This window comes from Leuresthes tenuis, unplaced genomic scaffold (genome assembly GCF_036924035.1).
Source record: "Leuresthes tenuis unplaced genomic scaffold, fLeuTen1.0.hap1 SCAF_12, whole genome shotgun sequence".
Lineage (NCBI taxonomy): Eukaryota > Metazoa > Chordata > Actinopteri > Atheriniformes > Atherinopsidae > Leuresthes > Leuresthes tenuis.
In genome coordinates, this window is record NW_027325366.1 from 34,590,252 (window position 1) to 34,610,586 (window position 20,335).

Here is a 20,335-nt window from a genome sequence, read left to right on the forward strand (position 1 = left end):
AGGACCCAGAACCCAGGACCCAGGACCCAGAACCCAGGACCCAGGACCCAGGACCCAGAACCCAGGACCCAGAACCCAGAACCCAGGACCCAGGACCCAGAACCCAGGACCCAGGACCCAGAACCCAGGACCCAGGACCCAGGACCCAGGACCCAGAACCCAGAACCCAGAACCCAGAACCCGCTCCTTATCAGACCTTCATCTCTTTCTAACAGATCATCAAACCTTCAGATATTCAGTGTTTCATATCAAACCTGAAGTCATTCCTGTTAAATTCATCTAAAACCAGCTGCTGGAGCTCCTGCTCTGTGCTGGGTCTTTAACTCTATATTTTCCTCTTTCATGGCTGTATGTTCTTCAGGGGTGTACTAACTTTTGTTGTATACCACAAATGTATTCAGATGCCACCACAGAAGGCCGTAATAAAGACTATCTTAATGAGTTAATGTGAAAACACAACAAGACACAGAACCTGTAGTGCTGAAATCATGCTTTATTAAATCAGAAATGCATAAAACTCAAGGAGGATTAAATATAGCTCTACATCAGCAGATCAATACAATCAAAGTGCAGGGCAAATCAAAACTGCATTTCATCTCACAACAGATTAACTCGGTGAAGTGGATGAAGAAAACCCCGACTACTGGTGAAATGACTAAAATCTACAGACACTCACACTCAAATACACGAACACGTTACCTAACTATCCTCCAGGAGACGGCGCTGCTTCTGCACAGCAGTGCCGGCTCTGACTTTCTGCTCAGTTATGGCCAGGAGTTGTTTCTTTTTAAAAGTCAGTCCAGCAGTGCCGTGTCAGAAGCAGCACTCTTGATTAAAATGCTCTAAACGCTCAGAGTGCAGGCCGCTCGCACCCTGAGGAGGTCATCAAGTCGTGGCGGTATGACACGGTCAGTCTGAGCACAAGACCGGTTCCTGCTGCTTACATGAGGGTGAAGCAAGCAGCACTCAGGGTCTTACGCTCAGGGTACAACTCGTTGGAAATACCACACGCTCAGACGTGTGTCCAAAACAATAAACTTAGTCTTTCTGTTTCAGGTTCAGAACATCAACAGGGAGCCTCTCTACCCGTTGAGGCAATCTTAAGACTTCAACTTCTCGTTGAGGCACAGAGTTTAGTTTCTCTGTTTAACAGGGTATTCGTTCCTGGTGAAACTTTCTCCTGTTAAACTACATTTAGTTTCATTTAGTTTCAGTTAATATTATTGTCATAAATAACAATGCATACATTTCCCATAACCGGTAAACTCGGCTATATACATTATGTACATGTCACAGAAAAGAGGTTCAAACATCCTAAGTCATAATTGTCCAATATGGCACATTTTATAACAACTTTAGACTTTAGTCTAGTTTGGCATAAATTAATGTCAAGTTTGGTACAAAAATAGTTCATATTTACAAGAACAGAAATCCAGATCTTTATCAAGTAAGATTATTGTTGCTAATTCACTAAATAAAAAGTGTCGGATGAGGGAAACAGGGATATAAATTAACATTTTCTTGTTTTTACATAGACCGAATGTGAACGTTGACGGTTGCAGAGTCGGAGCCGAGCTCGTTGGACAGCCGGAGGGTGTAGGCGCCGGCGTCGTCCTCCTTCACAGCGGAGATCATGAGGGTGGTGAGGTCGGCGGTGTTCTCCACATGGTACCGTTCGTCCCCGCTGGGCAGGGTCCGACCCGACCGAACCCATTGGACGGAGGGGGCGGGGTCTCCTGAGAACAGGCCTGCCACGGTCAGGGACTTCCCCGGCTCAGCACTGACATGCTGTGGAAGAGCCTCAATCTTTGGTGGAACGCCTGGTAACAAACAGGTCATTATGAGTTTAATCTGTTCAATAAATCTTTCTTTCAACATTCTGGAACAATTTTCAGGAAATTAAACTTAAATGAAAAAAAACTAAATTGTTTGGGGAAAAAAAGCAACTTTGATGCTTTTTTAGCAGCCTTTGTTCTCACTTTATGTTAATGTACAGATGGCTGCTCAGATCTGACACCAGCAGCTCAGAAACACTTCAAGACCATCGATCTGATGGATCAGATGGATCAGATCGATCTGATCGATCAGATTTATCACAAAAACAGGAGGTACTTGTCTTAAAAAAACGTAACAACAATACTTTTACCTTCACACTCCAGCTTTACTCACAACTCAGGGAATTCAGGGACCCCCTCCTGTTAAGTTTACATGCACATTCAACCAGTCTCACCTCTTTTAACTCCAGTGCTGAAGGCCCTCAGCGAGGAGGAGGAGGCCTCAACATGCGAGTGGGCAGACATTTCCATCATTTGGCTGCTGGAGCTCATGGAAACCATGGACCCAGCCATCATGGCAGACATGCTAGTTGCAGACATGCTCTCAAATGAAAATTCGCCAACAGCAGAGCTGGAGCTGCTGCCGAAGCTGCCGGCCTGCATGGAGGTGGCTTCCATTTGAACTGATGAAGCCGAAAAACTTTTCTGCATGCTCACAGCAGCATCAGTTGAAGCTTTGTGATCCACAATAATCATTTTTGTTGGTTCCTCAACCAGAGCTGTGAGAATGCAAATGACAGGCACTTGGCTCAGAACATCGTGTGCATGAGTACAACAGAATGTGTGCATACAGAGTGTAAGCCGCAGTGCCTTGGATTTCAGTTCAAAACATCTTGCTGCTGTGCTGTAGTTTAGGTACTGACTGCAGGGCAGTCGAGAGGAATGCAAGTCTCTTTTGCATCACAAATTTTAGTATACAAGCCAATAAAGTGCACTATGGCACAGTGCTTTTATGCATGTTAAGCAGTGGTGCGAGGTAACTTACTGAGGACGTTCAGGGATGATGTTGCAGAGCACTGTCCAAACTGATTCTTGGCTGTTATTGTGTATTTCCCACAGTCTGCAACAGTGGCTTCACATATCTCCAAAGTGTAGATGTTCTTAGAGCGACTCAGTCGAACGTTGGATGTGACACATATCTGCAGGAGACAGTTTTAAGTTGGCTTTGTTGGATTTTTAACATACCGATTGACAAAGATTAAATGGAGAAAAAGACTTACAAGTGTGTTGTCTTTCAACCACTCCACTTCAGGGGAAGGCTCTCCTGCGATCTCACAGGTGAATTTAACATTTTGTCCCTCATTAACATTTTGGGACCTGGGCTGCACCAGGAAGTATGGTGCATCTGAGCACTTGGCTGTGATTTCCGTGCTGAACTGACACCTAACCGTGCCATGTGCTGTTTGAGCCTGACACGTGATGATCCCCTGCTCCTGCTGGCTGACAGACCTGATGGTCAGAGTCTGCTCATTTCCAGATACTCCATATCTGTACTGCTCTGAGTTGGCCAGTTCCACTCCGTTCAGGATCCATCTGATGCTGGAGGCCTCAGGGATGTCGGCCCTCAGAGTCAGAGACTGGCCATCTGTGACTGACATCTGTGAGGATCTCACCTCCTTTACAGAAGACGAGATTTCCTCATGGAGCATTTCCTTTTTCAGGACTTCTTCTGAGATTGCAGCTTTTGTTTGAAGGCTCTTTGAGTCTGGAGTAGAAATAAATGTCAGTGTTTATGGCAGGAAACACAATGTTTGTCCCACTGCTTGCACATCCAGATGCCGTCTTACCTTGTATCGTGACTCTGCAGGTTGTTGACATTGTTCCAGCATTGTTGGAAGCAGTGCACTTGTACACTCCACCATCAGAGACCTCAGATTCATAGATCTCTAGATGAGCTGAGCCGTAATCCTCAAATATTTCATACTTTCCACCCTGAGACAGAACCTGTCAATCAACAAAATATGATTGTATTACAAAGCAATGCAAGTATATTAATTTCTGTTTTTTATTTGAAAAGGCAGAAAAACTTCTACAGTAGATTGAGTATTTAAACAAGTTACCTTTCCATCCTTCATCCAGGAGATGGTAGGTTTGGGCTCTCCTGCTGTCTTCACTGACAGCTTGATGATAGAGTCAGAGGCTGCAGTGATGTCACTCAGCCCGGCCGAGAAGGACGGCTTCTTTTCAAGAGTTGGTGACATAACTCTCTTTGGTGACTTGATTGGAGACATCACCCTTTGCTTTTCAGATGGAGTTGGGGATTTGGGAGTAGGGGACTTTGGTGATGGAGATGTTGGTGTAGGAGACTTTGGGGTAGGAGACTTTGGCGTTGGGGACTTTGGCGTTGGGGACTTTGGCGTTGGGGACTTTGGCGTTGGGGACTTTGGCGTTGGGGACTTTGGGGAGACTGGAGACTTTACTCTCTCGGGTGACTTCACTGGCTCAGGGGACTTGGCAAGGGGAGATTTTGCCTCCGGAGAAGTTACTCTGGCAGTTACTTTCTCCTTTGACTCAGACTTGCGGATGGTGAGAGTGAAATGTGCTTCTTGTTTTCCTCCAGCGTTTTCCACTTGCAGTGTGTAGCTGCCTTCGTCTGACATCTCAACGGCAGAAATCTCAAAGCTGGAGTTGTACTGAGTGGAGACAATGTGGTGACGGGCAGACGGAGCAACATCTTCTCCTTCGTGCAGCCAGGTGATGGAGGGTGCTGGTTCACCATCCACATCACATTCAAATCTGACATTTTCTCCCTCTTCCACAGTCAAGGATCGTGGTTTGGTCAGAATAGTGGCAGGAACGCTTGGCTTCTCCACTGGCTCAACAACAGCAGGCTCAACAACAGCAGGCTCAACAACAGTGGTGGTTTCCATCACAGTCTCAGTGACGGTTTCTTTCACAGTTGTTTTAGAAGATGAAACGTGGTAAACCTCTGTTCGGGTCATCTCTGGCAGATGAGCAGATGGAGGCTCCTCTTCTGTGCGGAGCGATGAGAAAGCAGCATATTCTTCTCCTGCTACATCCAATGTGGCATAGTCAGAAGTCTCTCCTTTAGCATTCTTGCAGACCACACGGTAGGTACCAGAATCTTCAGTCACACAGCTGATGATCTGCAGAGTCAGAACTCCACTGATGTTGCTAATGCGGTATTTGCTGCTCTGATGAATCTCTTTTCCGTTGTGGAACCACTGAACTTCTGGCTCAGGTTTGGCTTGAATGTTCAAGGTAAACTTTGTGCTGGAGCCATAGGGTACGCGATGAGATCGCATCCTGATAGTAATGCGTGGGGCGTGGTCAAGGCTGAAAGGAGCCTGGGTCAACACCTCAACCTTCTTCTCCACAGATCTCCTCTCTGATCTGAGAGCCTGTTTCCTCTCCTCATACCTGGACATAAAGTCCACTTTAGGAAGAGTAACATCTGTTTTCAAAGCCTTTTCTGGGGGAGGAGACTTCCTTCTCTGGGGTTCAGTTGTAGGGAGCTTCTTGATAGGTTTAGGGATATATTCTGAGGTAAAAGCTGTCAGATGCTCAGATTCAGTGGCCTCAGAGAATGTTGAAACTTTAACAGCAGTTTCCTTTTTCGAGGTTCGCGTTTTTTCCTCAAACTCCATGCGTTTGAGTTGACTCTTGTAAGATGAGAGTCTCTGAGTGGTTGTGTGTGGGCGCAGCAGCTCCTGATCTTCTCTCTCTTCGTACACCCTCTGCTTTTGTCTTGGAGGTCTGTATGTGGCCTTATCATGACGCTGGCGGAGCTCAACAAAGCCTGGGCCAGCCTCATATTTGGATGGAATCCTATAGGAGTCATATCTTTGGATCTCTTCTCCCTCTTCATCATCGCTGTAGACTCTTCTTGGGGATGAAGGACGTAAAGCAGACAGCTCAAAGCGAACTGGGCTGAGGCTAGGTGGAGAAGCAGAGTAACCGAGCTCCAGCTCCTCCTCCAGATGAAGCCTCTCCTCCTCTGTTCTCTTCATGGACAGATACTCTTTCACAGGCAGCAGCAGTTCCTCATCTGAGAGGTCACCCAGAGACCTCCTCCTGATCCTGCGGTAAGCCTCTAGCTCAGGGGAAGGAGTGCGATGCCTTGAAGGTCGCACAGTCTCCAGGTCATCCTGAGTCATGGATGCGATGCGCCATTTAGGTTTATACTGTTCCTTGATCCTGATGGGCACCTCATAGAACTGTTCCCACCTGGAGAGGCGAATACGTTTCATCCTCTTCTGGCTGATTTTCTCCATTGGCTCAGGAAACTCATACTGATCCCGCAGCTTCTTGTACCATTTCATGTCGGATAGCGGCTGGAAGTGTTTTATTTCCACATCCTCTTCAAGAACAGCTGGGTTAATGACACGAGGAGTCGGGACGTCATAAGGCATGCGCAACCTCTTCTCATCAGCCCGTTTCTTCCTCTCCTCTTTTTCTTTCTGTATCTCAGCTTCTGTCTTCTGACCCTTCTTGGTTGTCACAGCAGGTTTGAACATGGTGGCTGCCTCCCTGACAGCCTGCACTGCTGCAGGTGGTAGAGGTGTAACAACAGTGTCTGACAAAATCTGATATAGCCTGACCTTTTTGTCCAATTCCTCCTGTCCAGCTGCTTTTTGCTTCTCTTTATCACTGGTCTCATAATCCTTCTTTACATGAGTGGAGCGCTCTACTTTAAGGGTTGCCTGGCAGCTGGCAGATCCAGCTGAGTTAGTAGCTGTAACTCTGTACACACCAGAGTCCTCAGGCAGAGTGTCTCTCACGTGAAGAATGAAGTAATCTAGACCCTCATGGACAACCTCAATGGCTGGCCCAAAAGCCAAGGGTGTGCCGTCCTTCTCCCACTTCAGTGTTGGATGACCGGAAACTCTAATCTCAAAGCGGACGTTCTGACCCTCCCTGCACTCAACATTTGCAAGCAGCCGTTTAAACATGGGCCTCAGGGTGAGGTCTGCTGGTTTAGGTCGAGGAACAACCGTGAGGCGAGCCTTGCAGCTGTCATCACCATACCTGTTACGGGCCACAACACTGTACTCGGCATCATCCTCCATCTCAAGGTTGCGGATTATGAGCTGGTACAGACCCTTGTCACTGATGAAAGTGTATTTCCTGTCATCTTGTCCAGGGAGGATCTTTTGTCCAGATTTGTGCCAGATGACACGAGGCTCAGGGTGAACAGTGATGGTGACACCAAAGCGCACATCCTCACCAATATAAGCTGTGCGGTTGACCAGAGGGAGGGTGAACTCTGGCGGCTTCTGAAGCATTCTGGCAGTGTCAACTCTGCGCTTCGTTCTCTTGACCACACGAGTGGTAAAGAAGTCACGGTAAGATCTGACCCCACTGATAAACAGGTCTGCATAGGCACTATCTTCACCGTACTCATTCACAACCTTGCATCTATAAGTGCCATCATCTGCTCTTGTGACCTTGTTTATAGTAATTACAGCCAGACCATCTTCATATTCGATTTCATATTTGTCTCCAGCCTCAAGCTGCCTGACACCACAATACCATGTGACTTCAGTAGTGCTATCATAGTTGTCAATGACGCAGTTGAACTTCACATTGTCTCCCTCATTCACCACTCTATGGCTGATTTGGCCAGCCAGAGGACCATGTTCGAACGGAGCAATCTTCACCTTGGCCACAAAGACCCCACGCTGGGACCTGATGGAGCCACCACTGGCCACACGGGCAGCAGAGACCACAGTATTCCACTCCTTCCTTACCATTGCCTGGTAGTATCTCTTGTGCCTTCCGGTTGGGATTGCTCTGGCACTGATCTCTTCAGCAGATTTTGTGAGCCAAGGGTGCACCAGAGCCTCAGCTGCAGTCATACGGTGCTTTCGTTCCTTTGTCATCAAGCGGTCTGTGAAGTCTAATGCTTCTACACTGACCTGCTTGAAAGACTCATCATCATAGCTGTAGGCTGCGTTGGAGATGTTATCAATCATCTGCTGGTTGGTTTCAGCTGTGAATGGATTAAGTCCACTGAGAAGTACATAGGCTAGGACACCAAGTGACCACATGTCTGTGACAGTGCTAACCATGTCACACTGGTGGATCTCAGGGGCAGCGTACTCTGCAGTGGTATACTGAATCTTGATCTGGTCTCCTGGAGTCAGGTGTCTGGACTGTCCCAATTCAATAATCTTCACATTAGAGCTGGTTCTAGTTGTGTACACAATGTTCTCAGGTCTGATATCAAAGTGTCCATAGCTTTGGTCATGCAGAAACATCAGAGCCGAGCACACCTGCCTGATGTAGTTAAGAATCTCAAGCTCATTCAGCTCAAACTCAGCTGTACTGATGCGCTCAAAGATGTCAACGCCTGAGATGAAGTCATAGATCATCACTAACTCCTCAGGGCTGTCGAAAGATGCGTGGAGGATTAGGAAGTTAGTGTGTTTGGCCAGATTCAGTGTTGCAATTTCCTTCTTGATTATTGCCTGATCAGCACCTCTCACTTTGACAAATTTAGCCATGTAAGTCTTCTCAGAGCTAATGTCCACACAGCGGTGGACAATGCCAAACTGACCTCTGCCCAGTTCCTCAGCAATGGCATATTTGTTGTGTAGATTCTTGGAATCGGAGTGTTGGGCTTTGCCCTTGGGGACACGTCCAGTATCGTCAACCTCCCTGTCATAAAGTAGAACTCGAGATTTGTCCTCTTTGGTCATGACCGGGCCACTGGTCTCAGATGGGGCACTTTGTCCAAACTTGTTCTCAGCAATAACTCTGAAATGATAGCTTGTTCCTCCAAACAGGTTAGTAACAGTGTAGCGGGTGTCACGGGATTGGGCGACACGCTCCCACCGCTCAGCAGTCGTGGGGCACTTCTCAATGATGTAGCTTACAACCTTGCTGCCACCATCATTTGCTGGAGCCACCCAGTTCAGACTGACAGAGTCTCTGGAGACATCGCTGGCCTTGACCCCACGTGGTGGATCTGGTACATCGGCTACATCCAGCTCAACTGTTTGCTGGTCAATACCAAACCTGTTCTTGGCACAGACAATGTAGAAACCAGCATCTTTCTTATCCACTCCGCTTGGGAACACCAACGAAGTGAAGGATCTAGTGACGATGACCTGGTAGTGCCCATTGCTGTCAATAAGATCTTGTCCCTTCTGCCATGTGATGACGGGATCTGGTTTTCCACTGAAAGGAATCTTGATATTGACCACCTCCCCACGAAGGGCAGGTATGGCTTCCTTATCCTTCAGGTTCTTTGGCAGGTTGATCTTGGCAGGGACTAGAAATGAGAGAAATAGTTTGAATGAGTGGTTATGTTTTATTTAAACTTATACATTAATTTACTGGAGCAATTAAGTATTTGTAAGCTTACCTTCAACATCCAGAGAGACTGTAGCACAGATGGAGCCACCCTGGTTGGTAGCCCTGATCTGATACACAGTAGAGTCTTCCTCATCAGCCTCAGTGATGACCAGCTGGTGATATCCTCCCTTAAACTCCTGAATCTTGATCTTCTTTCCATCAGATTGGATCTCCTTTCCTCTTCTGAACCATTTAATCACAGGCTTGGGTTGTCCTGTGATCTTGCAGACCAGTGTAGCATTGCTTTTGTACTTGACGCTCATGTTTCTCAGCTCCTCCTTAAAAGCAGGAGCGCGCACATCAACGGTTGTTGCAGGAATGATGGGAGTAGTCTCCTCACTGTAGTCACTCTGTCCTCCAAGGTTCTCACACTTCACACGGAAGATGTACTGGACACCATCAGTCAGGTGCTTAACGGAGAACACCGTCTGTTTGATCTCATCTGTGGTCACCGGAGTCCATTCGGTCCATTCCTTCTTATCCTTCTTGTGCTTCACCTCAAGGCAATAGCTCTTGATCTTGGATCCTCCATCGCTGAGTGGAGGTTTCCAGGAAACCACACAGGAGTCCTTTGTGATTCCAGAAACAACCGGTGAAATAGGTGGTGATGGTTTCTCTACAGGCATGGAAAAAAATAAAGCCATTGTCAGCACTTTTGCAGTATACCTGGGAAACTCCTCTATGCTAAGGTTGTAGGACGTGAATTTTGAAAGGATTTAATCTGAAACATAATTCAACATTGCTTACCAAGTTGACTCTTAATCAGAATTGGGGAACTGAGTTCCAGTGGTTCGCTGTTACCATAGCGATTCTGGGCGTACACGCGGAAGAAGTATCCAGCGCTGTCAATGAGGTTGGGCACACGGCAAGAAGTGCTGTTGATGGATGAAGACACCAGTTCCCACTCGGCGCCCTCCTTGTCCTCACGCTTCTCAACAATATAGTTGGTGATCATGCAGCCTCCATCGTCTTTGGGAGGCTTCCAGCTGATGATGACAGAGTTCTTAAGGAGGGCGTCCAGGACAATGGGACCCTGTGGGATATCAGGTTTGTCTGGGAACAAAGATTCAAGAGACTTTATTTATCCCGAGGGAAATTGCTCATGATGAAATGATAACAAAGATATTATTTGTAATCATCTACATATCTGATAATATTACCTTTACAAACGAATGTATTCAAAGCAAGACATTTACATGACATACCATAGATTTCAACATTAAATGCGGTGTCCGCCCTGCCAAAGTGGTTGTGCAGTCTGATCCTGTATTTTCCTCCATGTACTCTACGCTGGACATTCTTGATGACCAGGTGTGTGTAGTGCTCAGTAGTCTCAATGCTAATATCCTCTGTATTCTCCAAAGTCTTGGCCCCATGCAGCCACATGATCTTTGGCTCAGGACGACCAATGTAAACGGCGTGAATGCGCAGAGTCGTTCCCAGTCCAGCATGGTAGGTTTCCTTTAGTGGGTAATCAGGGTGGAAGGATGACGCAGCCTCCAGCACCAGAACCCCTGTGGTCTCGGCTTCTCCTGCATCATTAATGGCCTTGCAGGTGTATTCACCCTCATCCTCCTGCTGGTCTGTCATGATAGACAGAGAGTGGTTCCGGCCATCAGAGCTCATCTCGTATTTACGAGACTCAACAATCTCCTTGCCGGCATGATACCACTTTATTTCTGGAACGGGTCTGCCGATAATCTGGCACTTCATGACAGCAGGCTGGCCAAGCTTGGCTGTTACTTCATCCATTTCCTTCCTCAGGCTTGGTTTACTTTCAACTGGAGATGAACAACAGGAAGGTACATTAATGAAACACATAAAAACATTTTATGTTTCGTAAAGTCTCACAACAAAGCCAATCTGGGGAACCAAGTTGAGTAAATGTGTTTCAGTACTTTTCTCACTGGGAATTTGAGTATACTCACCACTCAGTTTGGTCTTGATGCATGTGGCCGTTCTACGAGGTCGGCTCATTCCTGTCTCGTTCTCAGCAAACACCCTGAACTCGTATTCTGTGGCCTCAGCCAGTCCTCTCATGGTGAATTCCTTCTCCTTCAACCTCTGCTTGTTGGACTTCTTCCATGTGCTCTCTATAGACTTCCTGTACTCCACCCAGTAGCCAAGGACCTCCTTTCCACCATCACACTCTGGAGGTTGCCAACGGATGGTGATAAAGTTGTTACTCACGTTCACTGTGTCGATCTCACCTGGCTGGCTGGGCTTGTCTGAGGGACAGAAACACAAAGAAAGTCAAGTCAGTGTGGTTTTTCTATTTACTATCTTCAGTTACTCTCAGCTCAAGGCTGTACTACTGGAAGCTGTCTTGATTGATGAGATTAAAGATGAGATTTGGTTTGGTTGGTGCTATCTTTGAAATCTATTATAGTTATTACGGTGATGTTATCAAAACTTAAATTCTGGTGGGAGATAAGACATACCAAATGGATCTTTGCAGGTGACAGAGTCAGATGCAGGACCAGCCGCGCTCTCGCCGATATCATTAACAGCAACAATGCGGAACTGGTACTCTGTATCAGGGATGAGTCCAGGCAGAGTAAACATAGTGGACGCTATCTTGATGCTGTGGCGGGACCACGTCTCAGCAGACACCACTTTGTACTCAACAAAATAGCCTGTGATGGCAGAACCGCCATCATCCTTTGGTCTGGACCAGGCCAGTGCCACTGAGCTCTTGGTGACATCCATGATCTCTGGTGGGGTGCTGGAAGGCTCGGGGGGACCTGATTTGAAAAACAGATCACATTTGTTGGGCATAACTGAATGATTTCATATTTTTCAGAGACAATGTTTATGTTAAATACTTACAGAGAGGCGTCTTGGGTACCAGTGGCTGCTCAGACTTCAGAGATGCACTAACACCAAACAAGTTTTCAGCTGTGACCTTGAAGTGGTACTCAGTTCCCTCCCTCAGTCCTTTAACAACAAGCTGAGTTTCAGTCACTCTAGAGTCCACGGTGTACCAAGCGTTTCTGGCTGCCTCGCGCCTTTCTACGATGTAACCAAGGATCTCTGAGCCTCCATCATCTGTGGGTGCCTTCCAAGACACCTTGACGGAGTTGGCTTGGATCTCCTCAAAGACCACTGGTCCCTCTGGAGCACTTGGACGGCCGATGACCTTCACCTTTATTTGGGCTTTCTTCTTGCCAACCTTATTCTCCAGCAGAAGGTCATATACACCAGAGTCACTCCTCTCTGCTCCCTTAATCACAAGCTCACTGGAATCCTCAGTGGAGGCAATCATAGCCTTGGTGGAGACCGCACCGCCATCCTTGGACCATTTGCAGGTTGGTTGAGGTTTACCTTTGACGGGTATGGAGAGTCTAACCACTCCTCCGTTGCGCACCACATATATATCTTTGTATTTCAGCTCCAGGTCATAGTCAGGAGATTCTGGAAAACAATGATGTTACAAAAGTAAGATTCAGATTAAATCACATACACGTGATTTTTGTACTGGTGTAATTATGGGTCCTTACCCAGCATCTCTGTTACAGTGACTGTTCCAGGTACTTCAGCAGGCTCTCCAGAGCCACCAGCATTGCAGGCCATCACACGGAATTTGAACTCCTCTCCTTGAGGCATGTTGGTCAGTGTGTACTCACAGATCAGTGATGGCGTAGTGTTACACTTGGTCCAGGCCATGGTGCCTACCTTCTGCATCTCAATCAGATAACCATCCACCCTGGCATCACCTTCATCATCAGGTGGACTCCAAGCCAGCGACACAGAGGACTTAGTCGTATCTGTGATCCTTGGGTTCTGAGGACAGCCAGGTGGATCTGCACAGGAAACAAATGACATGTCAGCAATTAAAGTTGGTACTTAAACAGATTGCACAATCTGTCAATAAAAGTTTTCTTTTACCAATGGGATCTGTTGCCACGGCTGGTTTGGATGGCAGGCTTGGTTTGCTCAGTCCTCTGGCATTGATGGCAGTGATTCTGTGTTCATACTCCAGGCCCTCAGTCAACTCAGTTGACCTGTACCTGGTCATGGTCACAGGGTTCTTATTGGCACGCACCCATCTGTCAGACCTGACTTCTTTGCGCTCAATGATGTATCCAGAAACCTCCAGACCACCATCTTCCTCTGGTGGTTCCCAGGCCACTGTCATACCATCACGTGATACATCAAAGACGATTGGACGGCCAGGAGGTCCAGGCACATCTGTGGAGGAAGAAAACCATTCTGAATGCTACCATTCTGCTGGATGATAACATTGGATGTATCATCTGAACTGAAATCAAAGGTCTTACTCTTTAAGCTCTTGCATATGACAACCTCCGACTGCAGGAACTCTCCGGTGCCAAATCGGTTTGTGGCAGCTGCACGGAAGACATACTCGTCTCTTTCAATGAGGTTCTCAAACTTGAATGTCGGTCGGCTAACTGAGTCACAGACAGGTACCCAACCAGGTCTGTGAGCATCACGCTGCTCCACCACATAGCCACTGATGGGAGCTCCACCGTCTCTGAGTGGAGGATCCCAGCTGCAGGTGACAGTGGTGGCATCAATCTCATCTAACCTGAAGGGTCCCGTTGGTTCGTCAGGTTTAGCTGGTAAAAGAGGAGTAACAGGAATGATAGTCAGTTTGTTTTGATGGATCTGGTAACAGTCAGCTTCATTCACAAAAGGCAAATGTTAATGAGATTGAATGTTTATCGTATCGATAATTTGAAATACTGTCAATCTACATAAGAAAATAATTTTTTTAAATGAGGGATGGCTTCTTACAGAGAATGACGACTTTGATGACCTCACTGATGACACCAACAGCATTCTTCACCTCCAGGGTGTAGTCACCAGTGTCGTCGATGGTCGTGTCAGACACAGTCAGTTTGGAGAACTTGCCGGTACTCTTGATCTTGACACGGTCTGTGACTTTCAACTTGTTGTCGCTAAAGTACCAGGAGCAGACAGGGGGAGGTCTTCCGATGATAGGCAGGTCCAGTTCCAGGGTCTTACCCGCCAGGACATTGACAACCTTCTGAGGAATACTGGAGAAGTCCACCACAGGCATCACTGGAAGAAGAAACAACGACCGTGATGTTATTTTGAATGGTGTTGGCAGAATATTTATTTAAATTTCAACTAAGTAAAACTAAATATTTCAACTTAACACGAGCAATTTAAATGCATATAATCCTTATGTTTCTACAGGTAGTGACATGTTCTTATGTATTACCTCTCTGTTCCTGTACAGTGACAGCAGAAACAAGCTCTTTGGGTTCGCTGGCTCCTCTGCTGTTGATGGCTTTAATTCTAAACAAGTACTGCTCTTTCTCATTCAGCTTCTCGATGGTGTGCTCGAAGTCAGTGAGTTTCAGCGTAGCCACCTTCATCCACTTGTCGGTGCCGAACTTGCAAGCTTCAATGGCGTAGCCGGTCAGTCTGCTGCCACCATCGTGCTCGGGCTTTTCCCAGCCCAGAGTGACAGTGGTCTTGGTGACATCGACCACCTCCAGCTTTTGTGGTGGCAGAGGCACCTCACACACCAGGATGACATCCGGAGTCTCGCAAGGCTCACCAATACCATAAATGTTTTCAGGGAGGACACGGAAGTAATACAGCATGCCCTCCATCAGGCCATCAATCTTGTAGGACGTTTTATTGCACTTGGATGTGACTGTCTTGTAGGCTCTCATGGAAGCCTCACGCCTCTCAATGATGTAGTTGTTGACAGGAGCACCACCATCCACAGTCGGGGCCTCCCAGGAGATGATGGCAGAGTCTTTCGTAAGCTCTTTGATCTTGATTGGCCCAGTTGGTCCAGGAGTATCTAAGGAGAAAAATACACGTTGCAGTCAAGATACACTATTGTCAAAAAAATGAAAGAAACTGCATCTCATAAATCACAGTAAATGCAACTGTAGAACTGACTTGTTTTGGAAAATCTTTCTACCTATTCTCATTAGTTCCATTCTCACTGACTCACCGTAAACCTTGACAAGAATGTTGACTTCCTGTTTCCCAGCAGAGTTCTCAGCCACCAACGTGTACTTGCCAGCATCATAGCGGTGGACCTTATCAATGATGAGGGTGGTGGATGTGTTGGTGACCTCGATGAAGCCTCTGTTTTGGAGGTCGACATCAGGCTTGCTCCAAGTGATGGCAGGAGCAGGACGACCGGACACGTTGACAAAAAGACGGAGGGAGCCGCCGGCACGCAGGCAGATTGTCTTCTTCAGGTCATCATGGAGCTCGAAATCAGGAGTTTCTGTTAGAAGAGAAGGAATAAACATGTTCTGCAATGTTTGCTGTTGCATTGTTTTGCTATGAAGCACTAAATAATTGAGAAAAGTCATTTTTTGTTGTTTTTACTGTCCTTTAATGCGCTTACCAATTCTCTCCACTGGCTCTGTTTCAGCACATGGTTCACTGAAGTCTCCGGTACCGTTGATGTTGATGCCAGCTACTCTGAAGCAGTACTTCTTGCCTGCAGAAAGTCCAGCCACTACGTATTCTGCAGCACGTAGGGTCTTTTCATGGGCCTTCTTCCATTCTTCTGCTCCAGCTTCCTGCATCTCCAAGATGTAGCCGATCACATCCGCTCCCCCGTCCTCCACGGGTCGAGACCAGGCGAGACTGATGCTGTCAGCGTGGGTGTCGGTGATACGAGGGATGGATGGAGGAGCTGGGGTGCCTGAGAGAAGATGACAAAAAGTGATGTTATTTCACAGAAATAACACAGATAGAATTCACAGATAACAAATGTCATTAATCTCCAGTCATGTACAGATTGGATCAGTACAGATCTTCAGTGGTATCAGACAACCCGACTTACATGTTGGCACTCTGCAAACGACGTACAGAGAGAGCTCGCTGGGCTCGCTCTCTCCAGCCTTGTTGATAGCCGTCACTCTGAACTGGTAGATGTTGCCTTCAGTCAAACCGGACACCTTCAGAGTGGTGTCCAGGTGAGCGCCATCCCTGTTCACCTTTACCCAGCGGGCACTCTTTCTCTCACGTCTTTCCACCAGGTAATGGATCAATGGGCTGCCACCATCACTCTCTGGTTTCAGCCACTCAATAGTGGCAAAGTCCTTTCCTGAAGCCAGGATTTCTGGAGCTCCAGGAGGAGTGGGCACAGCTGAAGTGAAGATGAAGAAGAGTATTGAGTGTGAGGAGGTTGGAAGTAACATCATGTGTCACGTCTTTTTCTTAAAAAGCTGTGTTACCATGTTTTACATCTTACAGCTTTCTTGTTTGGAAAATATGACACCAGAACATTTTGGGATTTGATGTGTTTTTTTCACAATAATATTACTTTTTCTTCTACTTACTGAATGTGTTCCGGGCCACCATTGGCTCTGATTGGAGGTAAACTCCAGTGCCGTATTTGTTGACTCCGCGGACTCTGAACATATACTCAGTGTTCTTGAACAGGCAGGTGATGTTGCAGGTCAGCTCCTTGCACTCTGCATTCATGATGACCCAGTTCAGTCGGTTGGTGTCACGCCTCTCCACGATGTAGTGAGTGACCTCGTCGCCGCCGTCCTCAAGAGGAGGCTTCCAGCTCAGTGTGCATGACTCCTCTGTTATTTTGCTGATCTCAATGCTACCTTCACACACTCCAGGTGTGTCTAGAAAAAAAGTGCTCATGCTAAGTCACTTTGCATAAATGAACACCTCAGACGTCATCTGTAATCGCAATAAATCAAATGTTTTAAAAAGGTCACTTACCAAGCACTTGCACATTGACCTCAGCGGTCTTGGTTCCACTAACATTCCTGACTGTCAGGATATATTTTCCAGTATCATCTCTGTCACAGAATTTGATGATGGCCATAGCTCTGGTGGAGGTGTACTGCAGATGATATTTTTCACACAGCTCCAGTTCCCTGTTGCCCTTGGACCAGGAAGCCTTGGGGTCCGGTCTGCCTCCTACTGCAGCATCCAGAACCAAGTCTGAACCAGCTCTGACCATTACGGTTTCAGACAGGAGTTTGCTGTCCAGCTGGGCCTTTGGAGGCTCTGTGAATACAAACGATATACTCATCACACTTATGCTAAAATGGTCACATATTCATATTCCCAGGCCACGTGAAAGCTTTCTGGTGTCGCAAAAAACTGATATAGTATATAACAAAAGCGCAACCGTTTCATCTGCAGTCCTGTCTCAAAATGTGACAAACAGGGTGGGTATTGTACCGCGGACATAAGTCTTACCAAAGTCAGTCTTGCACTGGACAGAGCCGGTGGAGTTGGATGGTAAGCTGAACACCTGGTTGGCATTCTTGGCAATAACTCTGAACTCGTAGGGCTCTCCCTCTCCCAGCGCAGTGACAGTGTAGAAGTTGTCTGTCACATTGGTGTAGTTACACTTGAGCCAACGGCCCTCACCAGTCAAAGTATATGGCTTACGCTCGATGATGTAGCCCACAATTGGACTGCCACCGTCATTCAGTGGAGCTGACCATTTGAGGGAGACGGTAGTTCTTGTAACATTTGTGACTTCGGGCTTACTTGGGGGATCTAATCACAAGACCAAAAGTGTTTGTCAGACATTTGTTCAACTGAATATTCCATAGAAGAACATGACATTGTGTCATTATAAACTGTATCAAAACTCACCAACTGGGTTTTGAGCAACTGCTCCCTTGGAGGCCTCACTGGCTTTGCTCAGTCCAGCACTGTTCATGGCATAAACCCTGAACTGGTACTCCAGGCCTTCAACCAGACCTTCCGCCTTGTAGTAGCACTCGAAGCATGGGATTTTGTTCTCCCTAACCCACAAGATGTTGTTCCTCTCCTTCTTCTCAATCCAATAGCCTGTCACCTTGCTTCCACCATCATGGTAGGGCTCCTCCCATTTCAGGCTGATTGTGTTTGCTGTGGCATTAAAGACTGAGGGTCTTGTTGGAGGGCCTGGGGGTGCTGTGATTAAAAATTAGATTTTGTTGTTACAATAACATTAGTTTGAAACATATTATCTACTATCAATTATTCATATTATTAGAATGCAAGTTAAACAGAAACATGTGACAGTTGAGGTTAATGGAGTTGCACTTACTGAAAGGATGCTCTGCAACAATAGTTTCGGACTCAGTGGTCTTGCTCACGCCGAATCTGTTCTCAGCAGAAACTCTGAATGTGTACTGCATGTATTTGGTCAGGTGACTGACATGGAGAGAGGTGCGCTTCACGCTGGAGTTGATCAGCTGCCAGGCCGTGGAACCAGATTCACGCTTCTCCACAATGTAGTTAGTGATCTCAGTGCCACCATCATCCTCTGGTGGTTCCCAATTAATGACGCAAGACTCAGACGTGATGGATGAAATTTCAATGGGTCCAGTGGGAGGACTGGGTCTGCCTGTGACATTAACTTCAATGGCAAATGTCCTGGTTCCTGCCACATTCTCCAGAGTAAGGTAGTATTTACCACCATCTCCTCTCATGGCCTCTTTGACTGAGATACTCACTCTGTCTTTAGTTACTTTGATGTTGACTCTGTCCGTGTTCTTTAGCCTCATCTCCTCGAGCTTCCAGGTGACTTTAGGAGCAGGTCTACCACTGATAGGAACATCAATAGTGAAGGTGCTTCCAGACCTGCATGTGATGAGCTGGTTGGTTATCTCACTGAGGTCAGCAGCAGGTTCGATGTGAGGCTCTTTGACCAGCACGGGAGCCAAAGTTTCCTTGGGCTTACTATGACCAGCTTCATTCTTAGCCTTCACACGGAAGTCATACTCATCACCCTTGTTGAGCTTTTCAATAGCATAGGTGAGATTCTTGGTGTTGCCGACCACGAACCATTTATCAGTACCCTTTGGCCTGGCCTCGATGACATAACACTGGATGCGACTGCCGCCATCGTGCTCAGGCTTTGTCCAGCCCAGTAAAACAGAGCTGTCTGTGGTGTCCAGGATGTCCAGTCTTTTTGGAGATGCTGGCTCTGCGGTGGCAGTGACAGGCTCTGTCAGCTCAAACGCCTCACCCATACCATGCTGGTTCTCAGCTGACACTCTGAAGAAGTATGGCACTCCCTCCAGCAGGTCTTGGATCTTAAGGATGCGCTGTGTACACTTGCCACCAGATTGCTGCCAAGTGCGTCGGCTGGCCTCACGCCTCTCAACAACATAATGATGAATACGAGCGCCTCCATCATTGAGAGGAGGCTCCCAGATCAGTGTTACTGAGCCTCTGGTGACCTCCTTGAAAGCTACAGCCTGGGGAGACCCAGGAGTGTCCATCACCTTTACCACAAAGGTAATGGCCTTGCTGCCACTGGCATTCTGCAGGTTAACAGTGTATTTGCCTGTGTCACTTCTAGAGCAGTTTTCAATACTAAGAGAACTGTAGCCATCAGTAGTTGTGATCTCTGACATCCCACCCAGCTCTCCCTCCTCCTTCACCCAGGTGGCAGCGGGAATGGGCTTTCCTCTGAAATGGACACCCAAGCACACTGAACTTCCAGCCTTGACGATATGCGTCTGCTTAAAGGTGGCATCAATATCCACCTGTGGTGGCGTTAACCTGTCTACAGCCTGTGCAGGTTCTGGAATCTCCTTGTCTTCGCCTCTGCCCACATGATTGACAGCTGCAACGCGGAAGATATACTCAGCTCCCGTCTGTAGACCCATCACCACGTAATTTGTTTCTGCCACAAGCTCCTCGTTTACTCTTTTCCATTCAGTCTCTTCTCCTTTCACCATCTCAATAATGTAGCCAAGGATCTCCATGCCTCCATCGTCCGCAGGCTTGGTCCATTCCAAACTAATGGAGGTGTTAGTGGAGTCTGACACACAGACCACAGATGGAGCACATGGAATATCCTTTGGCTCAGCAGCCTTGATAGGTATAGAGATGTTGCTCGGAGCACCGACGCCAGCGTCATTGACAGCCATGACACGGAACTCATATTCAGCATCCTCTGTCAGGTTGAGGACCTTGTGAGCGCATTCGATAATGGGCTTCTTGGTTATCACCTTGTAGAACCGGATAGTTTTCTTCTCTCGTTTCTCCAGGATGTAGCACTGGACGGGGTTTCCTCCATCGGATGTTGGAGGACTCCAGGACAGAGTGATGCTCTCTCCTGTCACCTCAGTGGCATCAGGAGTTCCTGGAGCATCAGGAGTTGCTGGGAGAAAATGTTTGATAAATTAAGTGCAATTCATTAAGGACAGACAATGTTACAATCTAATTATTTTGTTGTA

General features: G+C 47.2%; 1 protein-coding gene across 1 annotated transcript in view; it reads right to left on the reverse strand.

The window, feature by feature from the left end:
- Positions 1–473: 473 nt before the first annotated feature.
- The window catches only part of LOC140319289 (titin-like), a 159,625-nt gene continuing 139,763 nt past the window's right edge, over positions 474–20,335 (reverse strand). The window contains 25 exon segments of the mRNA XM_072396876.1: positions 474–1,820; positions 2,231–2,554; positions 2,821–2,974; positions 3,056–3,540; positions 3,623–3,779; positions 3,896–9,072; positions 9,166–9,771; positions 9,903–10,208; positions 10,361–10,936; positions 11,084–11,383; positions 11,597–11,899; positions 11,985–12,569; positions 12,656–12,958; positions 13,044–13,346; positions 13,436–13,735; positions 13,914–14,201; positions 14,365–14,958; positions 15,115–15,396; positions 15,520–15,822; positions 15,964–16,269; positions 16,463–16,762; positions 16,863–17,153; positions 17,349–17,654; positions 17,754–18,056; positions 18,193–20,259. Of these exon segments, the coding sequence (XP_072252977.1) occupies positions 1,528–1,820; positions 2,231–2,554; positions 2,821–2,974; positions 3,056–3,540; positions 3,623–3,779; positions 3,896–9,072; positions 9,166–9,771; positions 9,903–10,208; positions 10,361–10,936; positions 11,084–11,383; positions 11,597–11,899; positions 11,985–12,569; positions 12,656–12,958; positions 13,044–13,346; positions 13,436–13,735; positions 13,914–14,201; positions 14,365–14,958; positions 15,115–15,396; positions 15,520–15,822; positions 15,964–16,269; positions 16,463–16,762; positions 16,863–17,153; positions 17,349–17,654; positions 17,754–18,056; positions 18,193–20,259 (15,212 nt within the window). The 3' untranslated portion in view covers positions 474–1,527.